Source organism: Carettochelys insculpta, chromosome 24, assembly GCF_033958435.1.
Source record: "Carettochelys insculpta isolate YL-2023 chromosome 24, ASM3395843v1, whole genome shotgun sequence".
NCBI classification, from domain to species: Eukaryota; Metazoa; Chordata; order Testudines; family Carettochelyidae; genus Carettochelys; species Carettochelys insculpta.
In genome coordinates, this window is record NC_134160.1 from 10,755,908 (window position 1) to 10,783,126 (window position 27,219).

General features: G+C 41.8%; 1 protein-coding gene across 3 annotated transcripts in view; it reads right to left on the reverse strand.

Annotated features, from left to right (window-relative positions):
• WASF2 (WASP family member 2) overlaps positions 1-27,219 on the reverse strand; it is a 47,309-nt gene that overhangs the window by 11,257 nt on the left and 8,833 nt on the right. For all 3 annotated transcript variants that reach the window (XM_074976418.1, XM_074976416.1, XM_074976417.1), the window contains 4 exons: positions 11,293-11,446; positions 6,602-6,736; positions 5,932-6,085; positions 3,515-3,632 (listed from right to left, as the gene is read on the reverse strand). In XM_074976418.1, the coding sequence (XP_074832519.1) occupies positions 3,515-3,632; positions 5,932-6,085; positions 6,602-6,736; positions 11,293-11,422 (537 nt within the window). In that variant the 5' untranslated portion in view covers positions 11,423-11,446. The remainder of the gene's footprint in view (positions 1-3,514; positions 3,633-5,931; positions 6,086-6,601; positions 6,737-11,292; positions 11,447-27,219) is intronic.

Below are 27,219 nucleotides of genomic sequence, written 5' to 3' on the forward strand. Positions count from 1 at the left end.
GCACAGGAAGTTACTGTGAGGCAGATTAACACGGCATATTGCGGCACACTGTTTGTCTAGAAAAACCCTCAGACTGAGTTACTGAAAGCCACTATCTACAGAACGGATACTGCACAGCTGGTAGCAGAAGTATGACCGCCCTTCTATGCTCCAACAAATGTGCCTCAGTTATGACTAGGAATGAGCTTTTTTGGGGTGGAAGGGCAGATAATTTCCCCAAGCTTAAATGACACCTGCTTGCTAAATAGCAAAACCCCATGTGAAACTGCTACCATACAATGAAAGTCCTGGAATGCCACAATACAACAAGGGATGTTACTGTGCAGGACAATTCACACCCTGGCTTGCTACACAGTAACTTACAATGTAGACAGGCCTTTGTTGTGTCTTTGGTCTACCTGTTGAGGATGCCAGCAAGGAAACCAGTCAGTAGCAACAGTTAAGTAGCTGTTATGTGAACACATAACCAAAATGAACTGGGCTGAGACCAACCCCATACAAAGGCTTCTGATATGCCAAATCTCTCTCTTATAGTCTGACTGAAAGGTCATGATCTCTTTCTGAGATTTAATGTTACAAATCACTTAAAATGAAGTTAAATTTCCCCAAACTAAGCCCTGAAGACATAGAAATTAACTCCTTTTATAATGAAATTTGCCTTATTATTTGCTAATGTTAAAAGGACACTCAAGTACAGCAACTGGGCTAGCATGTTGGAGGGTTTTGATTTTTTTTTGTAGTTTTACATACCTTAAACCCTTCCACATATTCAGAAGGGTAACTGAATTTTTAAACTTAATTCACTGCTGCCAGAGTACACACACCTGTTTCCTTCAGAGGGACAGGTGGCGATATGCCAGGTACATCACAGTATATATCACAAGGTAGTAAATGTGGCACTTTGATATAGATTTGCCTGCAAGATACTGCAAGAGTACTGAGGAGGGCATAAGGACTGCTCTTGTCATCCAAAAGACAGCACTTATTGTGTTAACCCATAGAAGTCCAGGAAATAGAAGATACAAAGCTATGAAATGAAGTAACATCACCAACCAAACTGCATGATATTCAGAGCAATACATGTAAAATCTCTCCAATGTAATAAGCAAGGATCATCGTAACTAAATAAATTTTTTGCACCTATCTTCATGGCTGAAGACGTGAGGTAAATTCCCAAATCCGAATAATAATTTAGGTGACAAATCTGAGGAACTGCTCCAGGTTGAGATGATATGAGAGGTGGTTTTGGAACAAACTGATCAGTAATAAGTCACTGTGACCAGATGACATTCACCCAAGAGTTCTGAAAGAACTCAGTTGTGGAGTTAACTGTGGTTCATAATCAGTGGTGCTGGAACTATTTTTGGGATGGGCGTGCTGAGTTGCACTCTCTGTTAAGACTTGCTGAAATCACACTGCTAAATCTCCCATATTGAATGGAATGGACTCCATTGTTGCAAATGGTGTCTGGCTGGTCCAGTCCAGAGGAGCTGGCAATATTCACTTCTCCAGGAGCCCTAGGGGTGGTGGACTACAGAGCCCATGGCAGGACCAGTGGGGCCCTGAGGGCTGGCGAAGCCTATGAGGATGGTGGGTGGGAACCCTGGGTTGGGCTGGCAAAGCCCATGGGTAGCAGAACCCCAAGAGGCTGGCAGAATCTGTGGGGACTACCTGAAAGATGCTGGCAGCAGGTCCAACCCCTACGTGCAGGGAACTAGGGGCAAAACCTGAGGTGCTACAGCACCCCCCACACCTCTACTTCCCACGCCTGTGTGTGTAATCTATCCTTTACATCATCTTCTATATAAAACGACCGGAAGATTGTTAATGTGACACCGATCTTTAAAAAAAGCTCTAGAGGTAATCCGGGTAATTACAGACTGGTAAGTCTAACTTGAGTACTGGGCAAACTGGTTGAAACTCCAGTAAAGAACAAAATTGTCACGCACATAGATGAACATAATTTGTTGGCAAAAAGTCAACATGATTTCTGCAAAGGGAAATCATGTCTTACCAATCTACCAGAATTCTTTGAGAGAGGTCAATAAGCATGTGGAAAAGGGACATCCAGTGGATATCGTGTAGTTAGATTTCTAGAAAGCCTTTGACAAGGTCTCTCACCAAACGCTCCTAAGTAAAGTGAGTTGTCATGGGGTAAAAGGAAAGGCCCTTTCATGGATTGAGAGCTGGTCAAAAGAAAAGAAACAAAGGGTAGAAAAAAATGGTTTGTTTGCAGAATGGAGAGTGGTGACTACAGGTGTCCCTCCAAGGCTCTGTTCTGTGACCAATCCTATTCAATATAGTCATAAATGTATGGAGAAGGGGATAAACACTGAGGTGGCAAGACTTGAAGAGGATACAAAACTGCTAAAGCAGACCATGAAGAACTTCAGAAGGATTTAACAAAACAGGGTGATTGGGCAACAAAATGGCAGATAAATGTAAAGTGATGCATATGGAAAACTAATTCTAATGATACATATAAAACAATGGTGATTAAATTATCTGTTACTACTCAAAACAGAGATCTCGGGGTCATTGGGGACAGTTCTTTGAAAACACCCACTCCATGTGCAGCAGCTGTCAAAAAAGCAAACACTAGGAATCATTAAGGTATTGAGAATAAGATAGAGCATACCTTATTGTCTGTATATAAATTCATGGTATGCCCACATCTTGAATACTGCATGCAGACATGCTTGCCTCATTTCAAATAAGGTATTTTGGCATTAGGAAAAATTCAGAAAAGTGCAACAAAAATGACTGGGGGTATGGAACAGCTGCCATATGAGGAGAAATTAGTAAGACTGGGACTCTTCATCTTGGAAAAGAGATGACTAAGGGGGCAGGAATATGACAGAGGTCTATAAAATCATGATTGTTGTGGAAAAAGTGAACAAAGATGATTTAATTACTGCATCCCTTAACACAAAAATGAGGGGTCACCAAATTAAATTAATAGGTAGAAAGTTTAAAACAAAAAAAGGAAGTACTTCTTCACACAACACAAAGTCAACCTGTAGAATTTGTTGACAGATGATGTTGTGAAGTCCAAGCCTATAACAGAGTTTTAAAAGGAGGTAAATAAATTCACAGAGAACAGGCCCATCCATGGCTATTAGCCAAGATGGGCAAGAATGGCATCCCCAGCTTCTGTTTGTCAGAAGCTGGGCGTGGGCAACAGGGGATGGATCATTTGATGATTACCTGCTCTGTTCATATCTGCCGAGGCACCTGACACTGGCCACTATGAGAAGACAGGATAGTGGGTTAGATGGACCTTTGGTCTGAATCAGTATGGCTATTGTTAGGTTCTTAATAGGCATTAGGGGAGTTTATTTTTTTAAAGTATAATTTTAAACTTGACCTCATCCCCTCTAAAGAAGCCAAATGAAAGTGCAAACTTGGATTTTGAAAACAAACTGTCTCCTCGAAGCCTCTGGCTTTTCCTCCTACCTTGTCTTACCCACTATTTCTTTGCTAGCATGCAGCAATGATGCCCCCATCGTCTCACCCTGTGCTTCCGCTTCTCTTTCATGATATCCTTGGTGTCCTGCAGCATTTTCTCTTTCCAAAGGTCAAAGAAATATGAGGGATCTGTGTAGAACTTGAGTGCCTCTTTGCTATCATCCCTGGATCAGAAACACACAAGGAGACAGTCAGGTGACAGTCTGATGCCCAAAGATTTCAGTCACCCACCAGGTAACAACTGCCATGTATCTGAAACAAGGAGCCAAATTTTTTGTGCTCCTTCCCCAACCCTTTCAAACAGAGGCCTTTCACTGACTTAAAACCATCACCACACCTCCCCTAGTTTAAAGTCACCATCATTTCTCAGCAGTAACGGAACAAAGCGCTCAACTACAGTTCTGATGGCTGTAGGTCTGAGTCCCACTTGACCTCATGCTCAAAGGCCAGGTCCAGTTCATCCAGCTGCCAGACAGGTACCTGATGTATTGGGTTGGAGCAGACAGATCACTGGCCACTGGCCACGTCACTCCCTTTGTACCCTTGTATCCGACCCATATCAGCCTGATGAGCCGGGGCTCAAAGGAACTCTGACCACTTCTCCTGCAAGGCTTAGCACTTCAAGGGCACATCTATGCAGCAAAGTTATGTTGAAATAACTGCTGTTATCTTGAAATAACTATCCTTGCACCTACACAACACAACTACTATTTTGAAATAATTTCCAAACAGTGGCTGGCTTATTTCGAAACTGGTAAACCCAACTCTACGAGGAAGAGCGCCTATTTCAAAATAAGCCTTAGTGCGTCCAATGGCTCTATTTCACATTAGGCTCTGTGTGTACAGATAATGTATTTTGAAACAGCTAAGTGTTATTTCAAAATGCATCTTTGGGTGTAACAGGATTATTTTGAAATAGACTATTCCAAAGTGGCTTATTTCAAGATAAAGCTGCTGTGTAGCCATACCCCAAGTCCCCTCTAGTTCGGGGATACACAGTTTTGGTTTCTGTCCCTTAAGTATGGTGCAAGAACTCCACTGAGCAGTCACTAAAATACTGGGCAGGTCTCCCCACCCCAGCTCCCTTGTCAAACACACCCTCTCTCCATATACGCTGCTTCTCATCCTTCTGCTCTCCACACTGTCTTTTCCAGAAAGCCTGCCAAGCAGACACATCAAGGCGTGCAGGTTTTAGTGCATGCACCTCCGAACACTGAACGGCGTTCTTTTCAGCAGTCATCGCCATTCGGCCCTACCCCACATGCACTAGACCAGGGTCCCATAACTTCCTCCCCTGCCCCAGTCTGTGTTTTAATTAAAATTTTCCCTACTTCAGGAGCCTTCAATCAGAACAGCCCCCTCCCTGAAGTGCAGGACTGCACATACACTTGCCTACCCTCCTACTTTGCAGTAGGACAGCATCTCGCAGAAGGCAGCTGCCTCCAGCTATCTGTAATTACTTTTTACCTGGTCAAAAGAAATTTACAGACATGCGCTAAAGAAATATTTGTATTCTGACTCCCCACACTACGACTATCAACAGCTGCGACACTCGGACTTTTTAAATTAAAACAAGTCAAATTAATGATCAACATTACCCCAAGGAGCCACAGTTGTGTGAATTCATTGTTTCATTTACTGTGGTGCCATATAGTCACATTTAAACAGCACGACAGTGAAATATTTAGTTTTTATTTTTATATATGTGTACGTGCATGTATTCTCACAACAAAATGACTGACCGAGGATTCTTATTTTATTGCCTACAATTGGCTAACAACCTCATAAAAGTCCTGATTGGTTAATAAATTAAAATCACACGGTCTCGTAAAATCATGTGCTGCAAAGAGCCACAGGGAACACACTGAAGAACCAACTGTGACTCGTGAGCCACAGTTTGAGCATCCCAGGATAATATAACATGGCTAGAGCATTAAGGAGAAGGGCTTTATGCTGGTTATACAGTCAGGGTCTAGGCTGAGTTAGTCCCCCAACACTGAGCTTAGACCAGATAATATTCAAAATCTAAAGGAGTCTGATGCACCCATATGGGTCAATGCCACATGCAAATTTATGCCCTGTAGTTTCCAAGAAGGCTCCTAGAAAGGGGCCAAGATATTACACAGGGAAGCTTGAGAAAATACATCATACATCTAGTAATGTTATGTAGTTCCATCCTTGTCTCCTTGAGGCACCATCACAACAGCGATAGCAGGTAACTATGTAATTTTTCAGCTACTTTCATCTGTAAACCCCCAGAAGCAAAACTACAAATAATCTAACTAAAGAATAGAAACTGCCTGGAGGACTCTAGTTAGGTGACTCCATTTCCCTTACTGGCTAGTGTGTCTTGATTAAGTTGTTTGTGACCTCAGCCATCAGGTGAGCACCTTTGTCAGGTGGCTGTGGATAAGGCATTCCCTAAAGGGGAAAAAAGTAGTGAAAGGGATTCTGCCCCATTACCTGTAAGGGGAGAGAATGTTGAGAGGAGGAGGAGCATTGCAGATGTGGTACGTTTCAAGGACAGGCACCGGGAGAGAGTTTCTGTCGAAGAGCTTTTGGTCCTGAGTGGTGGAGCTTTTGAAGGCCTTCCTTGTATTAATGCCTTGTAGGGACACTAAGGAGGAAAACCATGAAAAGAGAAAGTGAAGGGCAGCTCAACCCAGGCAACCGGTACCAGAAGGCTAAGCAGCCACCTTTGATTGTACTTAAAATTCTCAGCATGCTTAGCTCTTTCTGTGGTGGGTTCCTTTCTTCCCACAATGCTCGTGAGACAAGTAAAGAAGTTCCAACCTTGTCTTCACAGACCTGAAACTGTTTCACGTGGTTCTCAAGAGAGGTGCTATTGTGGTTTTAAATTTCAGTGTAAACACTTCCTGAAAATCAAGCTGCACTGACTAGTCAGACTTGCTAGTGACCAACTCCAGCAGAAGCAGACTTGCTTGGAACCACTCCACATGTCGCTAGCAAAGTGTTTTTTCAAGGCAATTACGAAATGAGTCCCTATCAGGAGCAGGGGAAAACACATGAGCCTCATGCATGCTTCTATCTCATTTCAAGGCCATGAGTGGTGCTGGTTTCATGGAGCTCTTTAGCAGGCTTGGTCTGTGAGCGCTGTGGTCTGCTCCATTACCTTCTTCCTCTTTGGGATCCAGCTGCGTGACTTTGACTTGCAAGCGGTCAACCCTCTCAGCTAGAGAGCTCACCCGACAGGCAAAGGTGTTGGCTTGAGTAAACAGCTCTCCAAAAATGTCCTCCGCAAATTTACCTGGAATATTCAAGATACTCTATTACACTCCGAGCTGTGTTATACGTTCCACCCTCAGGGTCTTAATTCCTGAGTCCTCCCGACACCATCCCTTCCCCACTAACCAACCTCCTGCTTCTTCCACACTAGCATCAGCAAGCTATTTTCTCACCTTTACAAGAGCCAGAGCTGTTATTTTCATGTTTGGCAATGTTGACACCACCCAAGTTATTAACACAGAGAGTGAACTGGTGCACCACTCCGGTTAAATGTGACCCTTCTTGTAAGAGATTTTTAAACACCAATGAAACACAATTGAAGCGTATGTCTTGAACCTTGAATAAAGTAACCAACACTGGTTGAAACAAGCCAAGTTGACAGTGTGCTGCATGAGTCTGTGCCAGACTGGCTTGTAGCCCCTTTAAGGTTTATATGACATTCTGTTTATTAACAAGCAAACACAGCTAGATTTTATTGGTGCGCGGCACCTCAAAGGGCTTCCACATTATAAACTACTGCATTGCAGTATGGCTTCCTCAACAGTAACTGTATTCTAGAACTCTATGGTCTATTCAGGTCTTGATCCTAAAAACTTAACCACATTCAGAGACAAGGGTACTGACCCTCTAATTCCAATATTTAGCAGCACTTGAAAGACTGATGCATTCAAGATTATTCTAGACCAAAAATAAATATACATAGTGGCTGCTACTTCTACTGGAGCATCTTAAATGTGATGAGCCCCCCGTAAAACCTCAGACTGTTCTGTGAATAGTCAAGGCAAATCTTGTTGTTATGAATTCTTGGTACTGCAGTAGCCACATATGAGCCTCCTCTAACAGACCAGGTGACCGCTGTGCTGGGCCTTGTATGAACATAAAATGAAAGTCCTGCTAGACAGAACTTGCAATCTAAGTACGAAAGAGAACAGATGGATTCAGAGAGGTGAGAAGCGCAAGGAGACAATATTAGTTGTAAGAGGCAGCTGACTAGCCAAACCTGTCGCCCATCAACTCCTCCACCAGAAGCTGTCTTTACCGAGTCTTCACAAATAACAAGCAGCCGTGTAGCACTTTAGAGACTAACAGATTCCCCTGAAGTCAGTGAGGCCTGTCAAGCTCCGAGCACTTTTTAAAAACCCTGTCAGCCAGTGAAGAGCCTAAATAAAGATGACACTTCAGTTTTGAGTCCTTTTTTTAAGAAAAATCTTGGCATTTAGCACAAGTGATATGGATAAAATGGAAATTGCACTTTCAACAGTTGATTTCAGAAGGAAGGAGGGGAAAAAGCACTAGGCTGTCATTCAAGCCCAGCAGCCTCCATGACATCTACGAACTTGAGCGGAGAGCCTGCTCTCGGAAGCAATACCAAGCTCAAGCCCCTCTCCCTGCAGTCATTTTACACACGCGTGCTCAACCTGCGTCTTTCAGAGTCCCAGCACCTAGACCTATGGCTGTTTTCTCTATGCAGGTTGCGTACAAAGTGATTCTTGTCCCGCTGCCTTCCTGTATACAGGATTTTAATGGAGGGACACTACCTTTGCCCTGCTGCCATGTCTTGTCAGCTTCCCGATGTTAACTCATAAGAAGATATTCATTCCCTCAGACACAGGAGGCAGACAGATCTCATTGTAACCTGCTTTCATTAAGCACCTTCTCTGTTCTACCTCACTGTAAGAGCAACTCACGTGTTTCACAAAGGATGCCACAATAAAAGGAGAAGGAAGGTTCATCTTTAATGCAATTTGACAGACCTCAAAGCAATAACCTCATAGAACAAGGCTGTTATTTATTTCCATTTAAATGATGTCTGGAACCCATTTCTGAATTTCACAGGGCAAAAAGCTACAGATGCTGGGAAAAAACAAAACTGTTGCTTTGCAGTACTGAAGCAGTACACTAACAATACAAAGATGAGATATAATTACATGCACTGATCCCTGAGCTTGGGTACACAGTAAAAGTCCTTCATAGTGGGCGTTCTATCATCTGGAACTCTCCAATAACCAGCATTTTAACCAAAAGTAAATTTTAGTTACCTTTTCCGTAAGTACAGTATAGTGAAAGTAAACACAAATACATAGAGCAAATACAGTACGAGTTTACAGAGTACAGTACTACTGTTGTTGGTAAAGTACCCTGCATACATTTTTGAACTAACAGATATTTTGGAGCATGAGCTTTCATGGACAAAGACCCACTCCATTAGAGGCGTATGATGCCCACGAAAGCTTATGCTCCGAAATATCTGTTAGTCTATAACGTGCCATAGGACTTCTTGTTGTTTTTGAAGATACAGATGAACTTGGCTACCCCTCTGATACTTGCATACGTTTTTGTTTGTCTCTTAATATCAAATCATGGTTTTCTTTAGTGTTAAGCATTGCTAGGTATACCTCTTTATTATCCAGAATATTGAATATCCGGCAACCTCCCTGTCCCGGGGCTGCCAGACATGAAAGAGCTTACTGTATTTCTTTAATTGCATAACTGTGGCAACATGCAGTTACTGTACAGGATTCAGTATATGTATGCTTTTGCATTTCACGTATATTTTGGATAGGGAAAGAAATTAGTTTTCAGGGATTTAGCTGCATGATTGATTTTAATTCAGTAGTGAAAATTACAATCAAAATTACCTTTATCCTGCATTGGCAGGAAGACAGACAATGATTTAATAGGTCCTTCCCATTTCTAGCTTCTATGATTCTACAGAATTAACAGAAACGCACAGAGTGTCTCTCCAAAATGCTACTGGCTGTCATAGAAACAAAGGGCAAACTCTCTGGAATATAAATGCTGCACGAGTTTTATGTTTGTGTCTTTGTAAAGAGGTTGTGGTGTACTAGGCACAGCTGATTATTTGACAGGTTTGCTGCCACTTACTGAACTCTCTTTGGATTACTACAGTATTCAAAGCATAAGGAAACAGCATATTCTCAATTTCAGAGTATCGTACAGACAACAAAGAGAGGAGTGAAAGTATTTGGGTCTCGACATTCTGCAGTAATTAGCCCAAAGACCACAGCACTTAGAATTCTGCCTTCCACCCTGCAAATGTACACAGGAGGAGAAGATGCTCCGTTTTATTCCCCTCCTTTCCCGTTACCCTCAAATGCACAGTGATGCACATGAGTGTCAATAAGAATATTCTGTTTCACATAAGCTTCCCTACAGCACTCTTGGTTGTGTCTGTGATTGGCCTTCCCCACGCCCCAGAGTGAGGCTCCCTTGGCACCCTCCTGATAAAGGAACCAGGCTGTGATTTGGCTTCCAGCACTTCACTCTCTGTGCTGAGGGATAAGCAGAGGTGCTTTGAATATTGTGAAGTGCACAAAGAAGGTCTAAGCCTGAGGGAGAGCTGGCTGGTGCTCTGTCACACTAACCCCCAGCATGCCTTTTGGATTTGGATCAGCTTACTCCCTGTATCTGGGATTTAAAGAGCTTTGCCATCCTCCCCCTCCCTCATTTCGCATGCACAGGAGGGATTTTAAGAGAGCCCTTATGCTACGTAACCATCCCAGGAATCATATCTAACTACTGCACAGTGAGAGACGCTTGACAATGGATGCATACACTGGCCTTGTCCATTGCTGCATATTGGTATTTTTAGCAACAGAGTCAATGCAAGGCCTACTGGTATCAGATGTGAAGCTTGAAGCAGCACAGGGGTTTCAGTGATAGCAACGTTCTTTCCCTAATGCAGAAATAGGAAAGATTGTGCCTGGAATCCTCACGCCCATGTTCATATTGCACTAGAGGAAAGGGCCTATCTTGTGAAGGAAACAGAGGTATTTATAGATTCTAGAGTGAAATTAACATACACATGTGTTTATCAAAGCGTTTGCAGATCTCTTTCCAGGCCACAAAGCAATGTTGAACAAATCTGAGACCAGAACATTTTAAAGAAAAAATGTTTTAGCCATAGCCATTCTTACAGTTTATTTTTATTGGACCCAATGTTTTCCTCTTGCCGTTCGTAAGACTGTCTGCCAGGTACCAGAGAGCCAAGCCATCAGGGGTAACTATGTGTACGGCCGTAACCACATGCCACCTTGCAAACTCCAATATCCCACAGGCGATTCTTGTCCTCAACTGGGGACTTTCAGGTTTGTCATGCAATAAATGTAGCACAGCCAAACAGGTCAGATGCCATGTGCACATTTTGATTACTTTTCATTAAAAGTATTGATTGTAAATGTTACATAGTTGAGCTACAATTAACAGCAGATGCAATTACAGGTGCATTCTTCAAGAAAGTACCGGCCACTCTGAGAAACTCCTATTTTGTAGCCCTGAACCATACTCAATTCTTTAATCTACAATTTTACTGCAGTTCACTGAGTTTCCCTCCTCTTTGTTTTTCCTTTTTCTTTTTTTTCTCCCCTTTTTCTTTTCCCTTGGTTAAGGAGTAGATGGGAGAAGGAGGGAAAATTAATGAATATTTCTTTAGGAAAATATCTGCGCATTACCCAGGGAGGGCAGATGGGGGAGAAATAGGAGTAGAACAGAAAGAGAGCTAAATAAAGAGCGCTAACGACTCCTGAGGGCAGCATGCAGGCTCACAGTGGTACTCACTCAGGCTGCCCAGCTGTCGAATGACATTTGCCAGGGTGATGTTGGTCATGCATTCCAGCTCACTTCTAACGCTAGGCAACGTCTGACGGCACAGGTGCCTTGGCTCAATGTTCCTTGTTACTAATGGCATGGTGGACCCACTTCAGGCAGTGTTCTGAAAGATGAAAAACAACCCAGAAAAGAAACAGGAAAGGATTACTCACCCACAAATTCCAGGCACACCAGAGCCATGATGTTCATGATCCTGCTCTGAAACAGCTTTATTTATAAGGCATCTTTTTCCCTTCCCGCCCTTATGAAACTGGTCCTTCGAAAAAAAGGATCCTGCTGATCTACAGCCTGCAGTGGAAAAGCAGAGACCTGATGGCTCAGGTGTACAGGCAGCAATGGAAAACTACCTATTTTAGCTTAGTAGGGACTGTTTACATTACTGCAGCTGCCACCCTTCCCACTGATGCCTCTACACTAAACAATCTCATTCCTTCCCCAGATATTACAGAACATCGAACAGCAGCTACTGTGAAGCTTTCTAAAGGAACATTTTAACGTGATTGTTTTGTAACCAAGAAGGTGAACAGAAGCTTTAGGCTGAACACACAGATGCTTACCTCCCTCCTCACCCACAGCACAAACAGAAAGGGTTCACATGAAACAACAGGAAGTGCTTGCAGCTGACCAGGAAGCTTTCTGGTGAGTGTTTCTTATCCTGCAGGCTGCGCCCCTCTTCCCTTGGAAATTCCTTTCCAGCTTACATTTACATAGACCTATTGTTTTAGGCTTAGTGGTTTATCACACTGGTGCTTTATAAGGATACGAGAGTGGATCCCAACATGGAAAGAAATCAGAATTAATTTTAATACACACAGCCAAATGAAACTTAACTCCAACTTCCAGTTTTTCTAAAATTTATGGAATACAAAAGCTTCTGAAAGTTATCATTCAGAAAATGGTTGAATGGGTCATTGCCTGCCCAGTACTTTACAGCTGCAAAATCTCTACCACTGACTTGCCTAAATGCTGGAAGTTTAATTCTCTGACACCTCTTAACCACAAAACAGAATGAAACTTCAACTCCTGAATAACAGAGTACAGCATAAGCAGTTGGATACATTCCCAAAATTTCTAACATGAAGGCAAATCTATCCCAACTTTTTGATTAATTTTAAGAAGGAAAACAGTCTTTCTCTGTAGGCGAGATGAGAAACAACCCAAAAGCACAGAAACAGATGCCTGCCTTGTGATGGACATGCTGAGCTGCTCAAAATGGGTATAAAAATAAAACAGGAAGCTAACAGCTTGGAGAACATGGCTTCCTGTCACCAACAGCAACAAACTAAGAGCCATTAAAAAAAAAAATCAGCTGTTTGCTCTTGACTTTGAGCCACCCTATATAGCCCGTGGCAGCTGGCTGCTTATCTTTGAGGTCTGGGAGTCCTTCCTGGATGCTTTTCTACTGGGAAGATCACAAACCAAATCCTGAATGTCCATATTTGACCCACTAATACAGACAAATTCCAGCTCTGGAGGACTGCAAGCATGCGCTCTCTTAGGGTTTGTCTATACCTACTGGAAGATTGATGCGGTGGCAGTAGATCTTCCGGAGTTCAATTTTGCGCGTCTGGTGAAAACGCAGCAGAATCGACCTTTCAGGGCTCGTCCCTCAAGCCTTGTATTCCATGCAATAGGGACGTCAACATGAGACTACAGAGGCTCAGACTTCACTAGGGAAATAAGTCGATTCTGATGCATCGATTCCAGCTATGCAAATGCTGTAGCTAGAACTGTGTATTTGAAATCTTCTTATTTCTCTAGCATAGACTTAGTCTCACCAAACTCCATTATAAACAAGTTATTTAGTTCACTTGTCCCTGTGAAACAGAAGGTTACAAAAGACCAAATCAAAGTGATGCTGATGAGCCAAATCTAAAACCCAAGAAAAGCAGAAAAATCTATTAAGACTGAAACCCCTTCTCAGACCTCACCATGCCTGAAGCATAGAGACCATCAGAGAGCTAAGTACAGAGCGAGCTAAGGAACAACTTCCACCATTAATTCTAAATTCCATATATATTGTAGGACTGTTTGTGGACCCTTCCAGATTCTTTTATTAAGTTAGGTTTCTGGGCTTCAGCTAAGCTAGCATTTCTCAGCGATATCTTGTAAGAGCCACACCAGCAGCTCACAGGCATGGAGCTGTAAGCTTAGGCTGTAGCCAACTTGCTCAGGCTTCTACCATTTCTCTGGCACTCATTCATACAAGCACATGTAGCTTAGCCCCACAAAGCTACCTAGGGGCATCCCATGCACGTAGAGCACGGAAGAGCCTTTTGGTGAGTGGGTGAAGCTATTGGAGGAGAGGCAGCAAGAAAACCAATTTAAAACACAGGAAAGATATTGACAGAGAGACCAAAGAGAACAGGAAGTAAAATGCATCCCGCCCCCCGCCGAGAGAGATTGTGGCAACGTGACCAGGTTATGACCGAAGAAGGACATGGGACCACCCTACTGCTGATCTAACATGTATGTGTCCATGGGGGAGGAAGTGCTCACTCTTATTAGGAGCCACTGGCTTTGAACTATGTTGCCAATTCCTCCCAGGAAGTAAGGGCTTGTCTACTCCATGCTGTTTCTATCGCTTTGTTTGAAATTAAGGAAAACAACACTGGAAAAAGTCTCTCTTTTTACTGAAGCAGCCTACCTATGCTAGAGACTTGGGACAAAGGAGAGGGTCAGGGCTCAGGGGATGTCTCAGAGAGCCACACAGCTGCCCTTGCAGTAGCTAGTAGGTTCTGGAGAGGAAGGCAGTTAAGAAGAATTCTCCTCCTCTCTTTCAGCAGGAACAGAGATTCAGAGCTTCAACTTCAGCAGACAGTTACTAGTCAGAGACAAGGTGGACATGACTGACACCTGGGCCGCTGAACAGGGTGCAGTGCATGCCCTTAGTCATGACAGATGCTGGGTTGGAATGGCTTCTCAACAGGACACTGCATTTGGGCACTGGGGCTCCTTCACTGTGAATGTCAGTCTTTGGTTAGGAGGTTTATCCCTCCGGTTATTATGTATCTTGTACAATTTCCAAGCCCTATATATAAGTGTATGGGAAGAAAAGATTCATGCAGTCATTATAAACAGAGTATCAAGAGAGAAATTTTGGGGGTAAGTATAAGCAGAGAGAGAAATGATGGGGGGAAGAGGTAAAAAATAATGCCTAGGAAGGAAACTAGCTAGTTGGGGTTTGCTTATACTGCCCTGCGATTCAGACAGGTGAACAGGAGCGCGTACCAAAGTGACGCCCTGTCACATCCCTACGGGGACACCTGTGCATGAACTAAAAAGTACCTAGCTTGTGTAAACACAATTGTCTAATAACTCTCCACAGCACCACACACAGGAGTTACAGTACAGCATTTTGGTGCACACTGCTGACTGTACCTGCGTAGCCCAATGTCCAGGCTATGGCTACACTGCTCTGCACAACGCAAAGACAAATACACCATGACCTAAGAGAAAAAAGAGGAAAAAGTAGTGACTGAAGCCAGGAAGGAAAAGGTCTAGTACAAGCAGAAGACTGCTGGTAAGTTTTATTCTTAACAGTTCATTAAAATGCTGACTCACTGTATGGTGGAAAGAAATATGGGACACAAAGGACAGAACTCAGGCACTTTGTTCTTTTAAGTTGGAGGAATGTGATAGAACAATTATTTCCACTCTGATTAGCGCCACTAGTCATCAGGCGAGTAGGTATCAGGCAAATGTTTCAAGCAACGTGTGATACATGGATTTAGATATGTCCACACCCACACACTTCCTGTTGTGACATGGGGTGTGGCTAAACACACAAAGGTAATGGCCTGTCATCTCCACGGAAAGGAAACACTTTCAAGTCAGACTGATACAGAAAACTGGAAGGAGAAAGAAAAACAGGCCAGTGCCTCAGCTGCTGCTCACTGCCATCCCAAGCAAGAATGTGACTTGGCAGTTTCACAGAGCTGCTCGGTTGGGAAAGCGGTAAGAAGCACTGACAGTGGAGCTATTTCTCTGCAGACTCAGGCAGACAACACTATCAGTTTAAGGTTATCTTCACAACCATGAACAACAACTTTTTCAAATGAAAACAGATTCTTTAGAACTTGTATTAGAATCTCCCACTTGACAACAATATTCTTTTTCAAGCCCTGGAAGACTGAGATAATTCTGAAATCCAGTTCCAGGTTAACAATAAGAGTCTCTCCTCCTCACCCCAAAATCTTAAGACATGACAGGTTGAACTGCCCAATAGCCACTCTTTTCCCCTCCAGGCTCTCCCACAGCTCTAAGTTCTATCACTTTCTTCCAGCCAAATGATGCCAGAATGTGTCATTATCTTAACTCTTTGCTGACAATTCTGTTTTTGATTTTCTGAGAGCTCATCTCTTCTTCTACAAGTCCATCACTCAAGTTCTTCCAAAATATCTGCCAAATGCTGCAACCTACTTTCACTCTGAAGCTCATACCACCACTCCCAGATTCCTAAAAGTCTTCAACCCAGCAACACGCTCCCATTTTCAAAACTGAACTATGGACTTGCTCAGTACAATCCCTCTAGCTGCTTTCTTACCCCACACCCTCTAGTGTTAACTCCTTCCTGGTTTTCCACAACTGGCGAGGTGCCTCCCTGTTGCTCATGGAGACTGGCCTATGTAGAACACTAAACCCTAAACTACCAGGAATTTTTCATGAACTTGTTTCTGTAGCACAAAATTATTCAAACCAAAACTTGTTCCAAGGACATAACAAAAAAGGTAAATTAACCTGTTAATAGGGCAGAAGACTGTATATAGAAGAATGGAACTCATAATGTTAATCTCTGCTTATTCAAAATATGGAACTCAGTCAGCATAACTTAATGGTGAACATACCACAACTAAAAAAACAAAAAGCAGTCAAGTAGCACTTTAAAGACTAGCAAAATAGTTTATTAGGTGAGCTTTCGTGGGACAGACCCACTTCTTCAGACCATAGCCAGACCAGAACAGACTCAATATTTAAGGCACAGAGAACTTTGCTTACTGTTTTTGGTTCTCTGTGCCTTAAATATTGAGTCTGTTCTGGTCTGGCTATGGTCTGAAGAAGTGGGTCTGTCCCACGAAAGCTCACCTAATAAACTATTTTGCTAGTCTTTAAAGTGCTACTTGACTGCTTTTTGTTTTGATAGTGTATAGACTAGCACAGCTTCCTCTCTGTTACTATACCACAACTAAAGGCTTCTGGTCACTTGGCTATTGCAAGTATAATGGATAAGTTGACTATGGCTACTCAAATCAGGCAAACCTTGATTCTGCCACAGGGGATCCTACAGGAATCACAGCATTCAGGACTGAATTCATGTTGAGTTGGTTTATTTGAAACAGCTGTTGCCCATCTACAAGTACTTAGGACAGAGTTGCACCCATATTCACCAAACACAAAACAAGGACTGGGACAGCAAACCACATGCCAAAAGCCAGCATGGACAAAAACCGATGATTTAAAAAAAAAAAAAATCAGATAAAAAATCCATAACAAACTAAATTTCTCATTTCAAAACAACAGTTACAATTAAACCTCATCACAGACATACTACGCATAACACTTCCAGCCTCACAAAAATGAATTAATGGATCTCGTCTGTCCAGCCTAACTACTAGCTCTTGCTTCTTGGAAGCACTGGACTTTTGATTTTGGTTTCTCAGAAACTAAAAAGTAACATGTGCAAAGGAAAAAAAAAAAAGCTGGACAGGTTTGTTTTTGTTCTGTGCTTACGTGGTGGTAGACCTTGGCCAAGCACAGCAGCTAAGTTAGCTAAGCCATTGTCTTCGGCAGAGTAACAGTATATCAGAAAGGACAGAGGCAGCATGGAAAGGAACAGCAGAGTGGACCGGATACAAAAAAGGAAGACATTATTCATCACACACACAGCTTCCTATATTCTTTAGTCACAGAAAAATGTCACGGCTTCTGGGCGTAAGACACCATATCTGGGAATATTTTGAAGAAATTCACTCCCTGGGTAAAAAAAGAAAATGAGTCAAGCGTATGTAGTGCAGGAAGAAGATGCAGGGCCTAGCTTCAAGAATGAAACATAAGGAAAACTGTCTATTAGGACAAAATGGCATGGATACGGCTGAGTGGATCAACTAGTTAGTAACTTAAATCATTCACTTTTCAATGCATCAGTCTTCCGGGGGTAGCTGTGTTAGTCTGTAACTTCAAAAACACCAAAGCAGTCCTGTGGCTCCTTACAGTCTAACATTTATTAGGTCATGGGCTTTTGTGGGTTTTTCCCATGAAAGCTCATGATCTAATAAATTTTTAGTCTCTAAGGTGCCACAGAATTGCTTGTTATTATTCTTCAAAACTCTTATCAATGCCTTTTAGTTTAACTGTGATTTGACAAATAAGTTCCCAAGCTGTTTGCTGTGTTGGATGTTGCTAGAAAAAAAAAGTTTAGCTCAGCTAATCCTTACAGGTTTATTTAAATTAGTTAACTAGGTTTAGAATCTATCCTCAAATAAACAACATAGAAAGCTACAGTAAGGGTGTATCTACACTTGCATTCCACCTGCGAAAGAGGTATGCAAATGAGACAAATAAAATGCAAATTTACACCTCATTTGCATATTTTAATTTCAAAAGAGCTTCTTTTGAAAGAAGAAAGCCAGTGTAGACGCTGCTCTTTCAAAAGTAAACCCATCTTTGAAAGAATCCTTCTTCCCTTTATTTAATGGGAAGAAGGATTTTTTCAAAGATGGGGTTTACTTTTGAAAGAGCAGCATCTACACTGGCTTTCTTCTTTTGGAAGAAGCTCTTTCAAAATTAGAATATGCAAATAAGATGTCAAATATGCAAATTTATACATCATTTGCATACCTCTTTCGAAAGAGGAATGCAAGTGTCGACACATCCTAAGAGAAATCTAGAGTTGCCAGTTGTCACTAAGTTTCATTTTCTTATTTTGTATTACCTAATACAAGCCCCTTATTTTGGAACATCCTGCCCACAGACCATCATGGTGATGCCATAAATCTGTTCCCTATTTTACTTCAGCATCACTCATCTTTTTCAAAGGATCCCATTCTATACTTGTTTTCTCAAAAAACCTAAGTGCCAGCGAGGCTTCAGTGAGGTTTACCCTAAAATTAAATGCATTCTAATCACGGTCAGTCAGTCAATCTTAGCTTTTTTGGTAACTTGATTTAAATCAAAGATTTTATTTTGACAATTTAAATCAATTATGTAAATCTCTTTCATTTAAATCATTCCAACCCATGATGAAACAACTGTTACAAACAATAAGGAAGGTAGTCTTTGTCAAGGATTACAAAGCAACACAATGGCATCCCAGGATCTGCTTGCCAACAATGAAAAGAAATCACTAAAATCAAGGCCAAATACTTGTTGGAGTGAGAAAGAGAAAACCACTATCAGCTGGCAAGCAGGCCTATGTTTTCTTTTCCTGTAAAAGTGCTCCGATGCCATGGTCATCATGCTGGTGAGGAGGAAGAGGAGAGTCAAAAACCAAAAGGTTACACACAATATATACCAGGGACAACCTGCAGCCCATGGCCCACATGCGACTCATCAAGATGCTATGTGCAGCCTATACACCCCACTCTGTCCTCCTCCCCTCCGCCTCTTGTGCACTGGGGGCCCGGCACTTACCTACCCTCCTCCTCTCAGCACTTCTGGAGCACCATGAATCAGATGATTTGCACTCCCCCCCACTAGAGTAGGGACAGGGTGCATGCACATCAGCTGATTCATGGTGGTCCCGAAGTGCTGGGAGGAAGGGGAAGAAGCAGGGATGGGACACACTTGGCCTATGAGGCAGGGAAGAGGCCAGGCAGGGATTTGATACTGTACTGTAAGTGTAAATGTTTCTATTTTAAGTTGATAACTGTACTATTAATATATGAATGACTAAAGCATTTCTGTGTGTTTCCAAGTATTCAGCACGCGATGTATTAATATATGGAATCTCATTCTTCCAGTAATGGTTAGCGTACATGCCTGATTTCAATCCTGTGGCCCGTTGAGATGAAGGAGGGCCACTCATGCAGCCCACTCACTAGCCTTTTTGCCAACTTCGCCTAGTAGATTTTAGGACATTTTCTCAAGGATATATATTTAAATGACTGACATTGCATTAATAGACATCTTAGTGCAAGACGTTACCTCTTAAAGTAAAGGCCCTCTGTGAATTAATTTCAGCATCAGAAGTAGTGTCTGCTACGATGCCTGGTGTAACACAGCACCTGAGGTGGATGGAGCATGTTTTCTGGTACCTGCATTTTCAAGTTAGTTCGGGTCACTGATAACCCTTCCCCAGCTATCAAATTAACATTTTTGCAGCACTGATTGCTACAAATAATCCTGCCCAACACAAACAGCATAGCGAAGAAGAACTGGCCTCCAGCTAAGTTTCTCAGAGTGCAGCCTTTGGGAGTATTAGACACACCAGCAGGTTTGTGAACGAGAGAGGAAAGAGATAATCAGATATGAAATGGGACTCACTCAGTGGCCTACCAATGCAGACTGACCACTTATTCTAGTGTCTATGACAACTCTACATTAAATTTAAAGCTTCTCCCAGCAGTAAACACTCCCTCATCAAGCTGTAGTAGTCAGAAAGATAGGCTTTTGCCCAATTTGAAAAGACTGTGGGGTTGGGGGGTGGGTGAAACACAAAGCAGCCAACACACCCAGGAAGAACAGAAAAAAAACCCAGAAAAGTCAGCAGAAGGTTCTGCTGAGAACTAATATCACTATCCAAGTGCACAATGTAGACACAGAAAAATGGGGTGTTGTAATCAGAGCTGCTGCTGCTACGTGTTACCCTAAGAGAGGAAGCCTACCTAGCACTCAGTACAGCATCTGAGCAATGAGGAGTGAAATTATAGAGCAAAATGCCATATGATGCCACAAACTATTCCATTCTGCCAGCTCTAACAAGTATTCAGTCCCAAAAATATGTCAGGTGCTCACCATCATTAGTCTGGAGCTGCACTCCACTGCTAACTCTTGTTCAGCTGCTGGCAGACTTGTAGGCTACTTTCTTTCCCAGGGGTCTGTTCTCCCCACAAGACAGATGATTTATGTGGGTAACACCCCAAAACACAGGAGAACACATTCCTCAACATTTCTTAGGGTCATTAGGTACTGAAAGGTCAGTCCCGTCTTCCTCTTTGCCAGCCATCACACAAAAGAATGCCCTGAACTGGAGCTACACTCATTTGAAGGTTTGCCCAATGAGGTAACTGCCCTAAAGATGAAAGAAGATCGGTAAACACAAGGGTCCCACCTCAATGCCCAGATTCAGATTTTGACAAGAGGGAGCCAGTAGCATTACAAAAGAGGCAGAGAGTAGAAGGAGTAGCTCGAGGAAAACATGGAAGAAGAACAGCGTTGGAGATGCTAAAAAATTTGATCTGCTCCTAGAATTTAAATGCAGTTCTAGTAGAAATGCAACTCCAGAAGTAGCACTGCGAGTATTATCTCTTAAGCACTCCCTATCTAGTATTCTCATTTTACAAATGTGTTTTTTGCTTTTTTTTTTTTTTTTTTTTTTTAAGCTGTCAGGCCTGCAAACCTACCACAGAATCTGAAAGCCAAGCTGTTCTTTTCTTCTGGCTCATGTATGCCCCATGCCACCATGCATTGTTTTCAAGGGGATTGCATAGGTGAGAGTGACAATCTGGGTCTTAATTTAGGACTTAATTTTCAATAAAGAGAAAGCTGAAAAAAAAAAAAACAGTTCACTCCCTCCATAGCTGGTTTGGCCCTGCATGGTTAACTGGAAGTAAACTGTGCATCACTAAAGCTGGCTTTTCTACATAGCCACTTTTTATGAGAAGAACACTCATATTTTAATTCAATTTTAAACAAAAATGATCATCTGTTTGAGACTCTATTGGTCCTTGACTAAGCAAGCACACAGAACTCATACTTCTAAATAAGACTTTAGAATAGTAGTGACAAAAGAAAATCAATAGTCATAGATGGTTTTTGAGTCACAGAATGCACAATTACTGATGCTGCTTATCTGTGAAATAAAAGCTCAACAGCAGATAGTTTCACATCCTCAGCAACGTGCACAGAGATACACCAAGAGAGAGACCAGCTACTGAAATATTGGAAGCTCTTTGCTGGTATAGCTGCAGGGGAAATAGGTGGAGTAGAAGCTGTGAAACATTCACTTGAGGTCTTGACTTTTTCTTTTAAGGTTGACAAATTTTGGCAAGGATTCAAGGTTACTAGTGACTGCTGCACAGAGCAAGTATGCAGGTAAAATTTAGATTATGCAGCTAATCCAAAAGTAGCATCTTAGATTCTCGGATATTACAACTACTCATGGGGAAAGGATAGATCAGGGGACTAGTAACACAATATAATCTTTTATATTTAGTTCTTTGATTCCCATTTGGCCCATATCTGGAATTTATATCATTAACATCTGAAGGCTGTGAAATGAGTAGGTCTCAATCATTCCCCAGTAAAAGAGAGTCCATAGACAACTACCACTTCATTCAGCAGGATCTGATGAAGTGGGTCTCTCCCACAAAAGCTCATCACTGAATAAGTCATTTTTTTAGTCTTCAAAGTGCTACATTTCTGCTGTTTTGTTTTGTTGGAGTACAGACTGACACAGCGACCTCTCTGTTACTATTCAGCATACTTGGCAATTTCAGGGGACAAACCAATGACCATGCCTACGTCTACACTAGCCTGGAAGATCAACTGGCTCAAGGTCAATTTTCTGGGGTTTGATTTCACACGTCTAGTAGGAACCCGGGAAATCGACCTCTCAGGGGTTGCAAGATTGCAGTTGATTCCTGTATTCCCAGTGAGATGCAAGGAGTAAGGGAGATCAACAGGAGAAACCCATCAATCTTGTTCAGCAGGGACAGCCAAGTGAACCGAGCACAGGTAGGCTGATTCTACCTATGCAACTACCGTAGCTAAAATTGCTTATCTACGGTTGCCTTATTTTGCATAGTATAGACATAGTCTGAGTGGGCCCTGAAGAAGTGGGTCTTACCCATGAAAGCTCATTATCTACTGAATAAAACTGTTCTTCTTTAAGGTGCTTCAGGACTGCTTGCTTTGTTTTGCAAAGCTACAGACTAACACAGCTACCCCTTTGAGACTAGCCCAAGAATAGGTCTCCCAGATTAGGACTGAGATGCATTAGCTATGCGTGAGGGCAGCATAGAGGAAGCTTGCTCTGTCATTTTCCACGGAGAACCAGAGTTCTGGATAAAAATGTAAGGTGTCTCCTGGGCTCCTTACCTAGCACGTTCTAACAGCACTATATTTACTTAAAATACATGTTTTCCAGTCAACACATTTTCAACTGGCTTTCCAAGTAACTGCTGAATTCCTAACAGTGTCATATATTATCGGAAAAAATGCATCCAAGTCTCATGGCATTGATACACAAATGCCTCCCCAAAGCTACAAGCCAATTTCTGCAAATGGTGCACATCTGCTAAAGCAAGCACCACTCACTCCCTTAAAGTGCTAATAGGAATACCATGTTTTCTTCCCCCACCTCATGCCACCTAGCCACAAGAGGGGCCTGCCCTGTGTTTACCACCATAATAAAACTTTCATTGGGCCCTTATGAAGCTTCAAATATCACATTGGTGTATTTCCATCATATAGCAGAACACTGTAACTGGTGTAAGCAGTTTTTGAAATGACTTATCCCTGAAGTCTGAGCACATTCAACCTTTTACTGCAAACTGTTATATCTCATTTGCAACTGCGCCCAATAAACTTTCCCACCTGTCCTTTAATATGCATTGCTCTTTCTAAGAGTTCTAAACTGTGTTTTATTAGTGAAACAAAGAAGCTGCTCTAAAACCCTTGCTGCTCTTTCAGTTTCAACTCATTCCTAGATAACTATATCACAGCACAAAGTGCCCCCACCCATCTGCCACACTTGGGGAATACTAGAAAGATAAGTCTTAATTATTAAATGTAAATAGCTCATTAAATATAATCCAATTACTTTAATTGTAAGAAAAGGAAGTAATTACAATATGTACATGTATTCTTGCCTGAACTGATTTAATATCTTAAATTAATCTTTGCAGCATTAATATTCTAAGTTAACCTCTGACATTAGAAAATTTGAGGGAGTTGATGTCTTAAATGTTTTTTTATGAATATCTGTGGGGATTTCAGTCATAAGCAATTTTAGAGGAAACAGCTAATCATTTCTACAGAGAGTCCAAATAAGATGTAGATTCCTTGCAATTACTGCAGTAACAGGATATGGTGTTAAAAGTCTATAAACATGTACCACTGCATCAGAGAAGTCAAAAGTCAGAGATGGAAAAGAACTGTAATGGGAACCATTCAAAACCCAGCAAATGCTTCTGTGCAGCAGGGTTCCAATCCGCAAACATGTTTATGCTAATCTTCACTAGTGGAAGCAGTCTCACTGAAACTTACTCTAGACCACCAGTACACTTGGGGTAGAGGGGCTCCAGATGAGTGAGTTTACATCTGGAACGAAGCCAGTAAATAAAAAGGGCTTCCATCACCTCCCTTGAGAGACTGCTGCATTCTTTAATGAAACTCTTCCTCCAGTAGAGAGTTCTCTCTTAGGCTTTGTACCGCCACCTAGCCCAAACTGTTTTTTGTTTAGTAGCACTTTAAAGACTAGCAAAATAATTTATTAGGTGATGAGCTTTCGTGGGACAGACCCACTTCTTCAGATCATAGCCATACCAGAACAGACAGTCAGTTCTGGTATGGCTATGATCTGAAGAAGTGGGTCTGTCCCACGAAAGCTCATCACCTAATAAATTATTTTGCTAGTCTTTAAAGTGCTACTGGACTGCTTTTTTGTTTTGATAGTATATAGTCTAGCACGGCTATTACTCTGTTTTTGTTCTTTTGTTTATTCTCATTCCTACTCCTACCCATTCCAAGATGCCAGACCATTCTTCCCTCTCCTTGGAGTTCACGCTTTTCAGGGACTCAAACCTTAATACCTGGCCACATTTTGCTTTGTTCTTTCCTCACCTACAGCAGGGGCATAAACAGTTGTGGACCCCACAAATTTATATTAAAATGGGATATTCTAGATGGGGGAGAAGTGACATTAGCCACCCCACAATACAAGCTAGTTTTCAATAATGAAAGACACTGCACAAGAGCTCCATAAGAGCAAAATTTTCTCTCTCTCACCAACAGAAGTTGGTACAAGAAACTGGTCCTAGAAGATATCATCACACTCACCTTGTCACAAAGGGACAATTTAGACTACATCACAATTATATGAGGACTTCTATATTCTAGACATCCCAAAGAAATTTAGAAATAAATTAGTAATAATTAGGCTCTGCAGAATTGCATATTTTTTGTAATTTTAACAGATACCTATACCTATTTTAAGCATTTTCAAAATGATCTATTTAAATTCTTACAGTTACAGAAAACTGGTAATCAGACAGCTTTTTAATGACAGTGGACTTTGGAATTTAAAAGTTTTATAACTGTAACAAATTGTCAGCATCTCATTAAAGTCGATATCCTTAAATCAGCCTCTAATAAGTTGTCAAGCAACATTTTTTTTTACTTTGCCAGCCTGTAAATTTTGATCAGAATTGATGGAAATATTTTTATAGGTTTGGGTGTGTATCATGAAACTGATATGTATCAACATTCACCAAAAAAATCTAATCCTTCCAAGCATAGTGACTGCAACAACCATTCTGCGCTCAGTAACCTCTCAAGCCTGGACATCAGAACTGCTTAGTTTGAAAGGCAGTGATGGGGGTGCTGGGCAGGATACCAGGGTAAAGGTTCCTTTACTCTCTTTTTTTGTAAAGAGTCTAATCTCTTCAGCAGCCAGAAAAGAATGCTCGAAGGAAGCAGAATTTAACCCCTTCTCCACCAGACAACAGTGCCTTCAGCCCTTGTACAATTTAGTAGACAGACTATTGAGATCTTGAATAGTAACAAAGAGGTAGCCATGATAGTCTGTATTCTACAAAACAACCCAGCAGTCATGTAGCACTTTAAGGACTAACAATAATTCATTAGGTGATGAGCTTTCGCAGGACAGACCCTCTTCTTCAGATTACAGAAAGCCTCGTCTTTCCTACATAAAGTGGTCACTCAAGTAAAGTTCAAGACAAAGCAGTCTGTAGTATTCATATGATTTTTCGAGTCAAATAGTCTCCAACTCAGTCTCACTAAACAAGGAACTGCCACATCTTCCCTTGAGTTAAGAGCACGTTTTGTGTAGTGAAGGCCTGAGGTAGGAGAGCGTAGCCACCTGCCCGAACTGCTGGCAGGATACTCAACAAAGAGACCATGATTTTGGAATGTATTTTCTTCCTATGTCTGCAAGAAACCAGATTTAAGGGACTTTAGAGCATGCTAGCAAGGCCAAGTTATTTTAAACCAGGCTTGCTGGGTTTGGAAAGATAGGTAAGTGTTGATTAGGGTTCAGTGGCAAATGCCAAAAGGATCTTCTACTAGCAGTGGAACAATTTTTTTTTTCGTTTCAACTGTAATTTAATTTTTGCACGTGTTGAAACTTTCAATCTGGACACAAGACATTGAAATACAATGCAACTCTCTGCCCTGAGTTCTGCATCATTAAAAACAGTTCTGACTCTCAAGGGGTAAAAGGTTTGAAACCATGATTTCATAGAACGGATATTTTCATGAGGAAGAGAAATAACTGCAGTAGCGGTGTCACTGAGGCAAGTCTTTAGGTACTAGATGATCAAGGCTCACCACATGTCCCATGATACAAAGCTGCTTTATGAAAACCTCTCATGTAAAGCCACACGCTAGAAGCAAAGTCCTTGACACAAGACTGAATTCTGAATAAAGACCAAAATGCTGCTTTGCACAAATCGGTTGATTACATGGTTTTTAATTCAGCCTCTACAGAGGAAGTGGCCAGTTATTTTATGATGTCCGAGACAGATGATAAAGCTGTATTTATAGTCACAATGTCTTCCTCCAACAGAGGTTCAGAACAGCTGCTGCTGGTTTTGAAAGGACAGGATTTAGGGCCGGGGAGAAGGGTGGTATAGTTCTCTCTTCTGTTTGTAGCTATAAGATCAAAGGCATAAGAATGCGGATTTTCTCTTTCTGTGCACAAAAGAAGGGTGTATGCAAAGTGGACTCTCACTTCTGCTCTGGCAGCACCAACAACTCACAACACTGTTTGCTAGTCAAGGGATAGTCGGGGAACTTTCACCCATTCATTCAACTCAGGTTGCCATTTCCCCTCCCTACCAATTAAGTCCTATTTTTTGTACTCCATGCATGAATTGCAGCTATACCAATCCGTCAGACATTGTGTCTGATAGATTCCTCTGAATGCCACTTAAAGCCTCCCAGTGACGACCTGGTTGAAAGCAAAGCATCACTCATTCCCTCCAACCAAAAGAAAAGAACTTAGCTACACACAGACTTGAAGCAAGACTCTTAAAAAGTAGAAAAAAGGAAAGCACTGAAAGAGGAAACACAAAAAAATGAAACACACTCAGTCCTGTTTTGACAATAGAATAAGCCAACAGAGCACTCGGCAAACCTATACAGCCTATCAACAATTAACACAGAACTGCTGTGAAAAAAGTAACATCAAACCCCCTGTCTGTCACAAAACAGAACCAATATTCCTAGTACAAATTCAGAACAGTCCAGTCATGGAAGAGTCAAGACCAAAAACACTATTGTGTTTTTCCACTACCAGGCACGATAATAGGACAAGAAGGGGGATGGAAATAGTCTTCTTCGACCATGTCTTCTATCTAGGTACTCAGAGCATACTTACCACCTTCACCTTCAGCAATGGAGTCTTTGCTAGGCATCACAAAGAGGCACAATTCATTGTTCCCGTTATAATCTTACAGACTGTATTTCATCCATCTT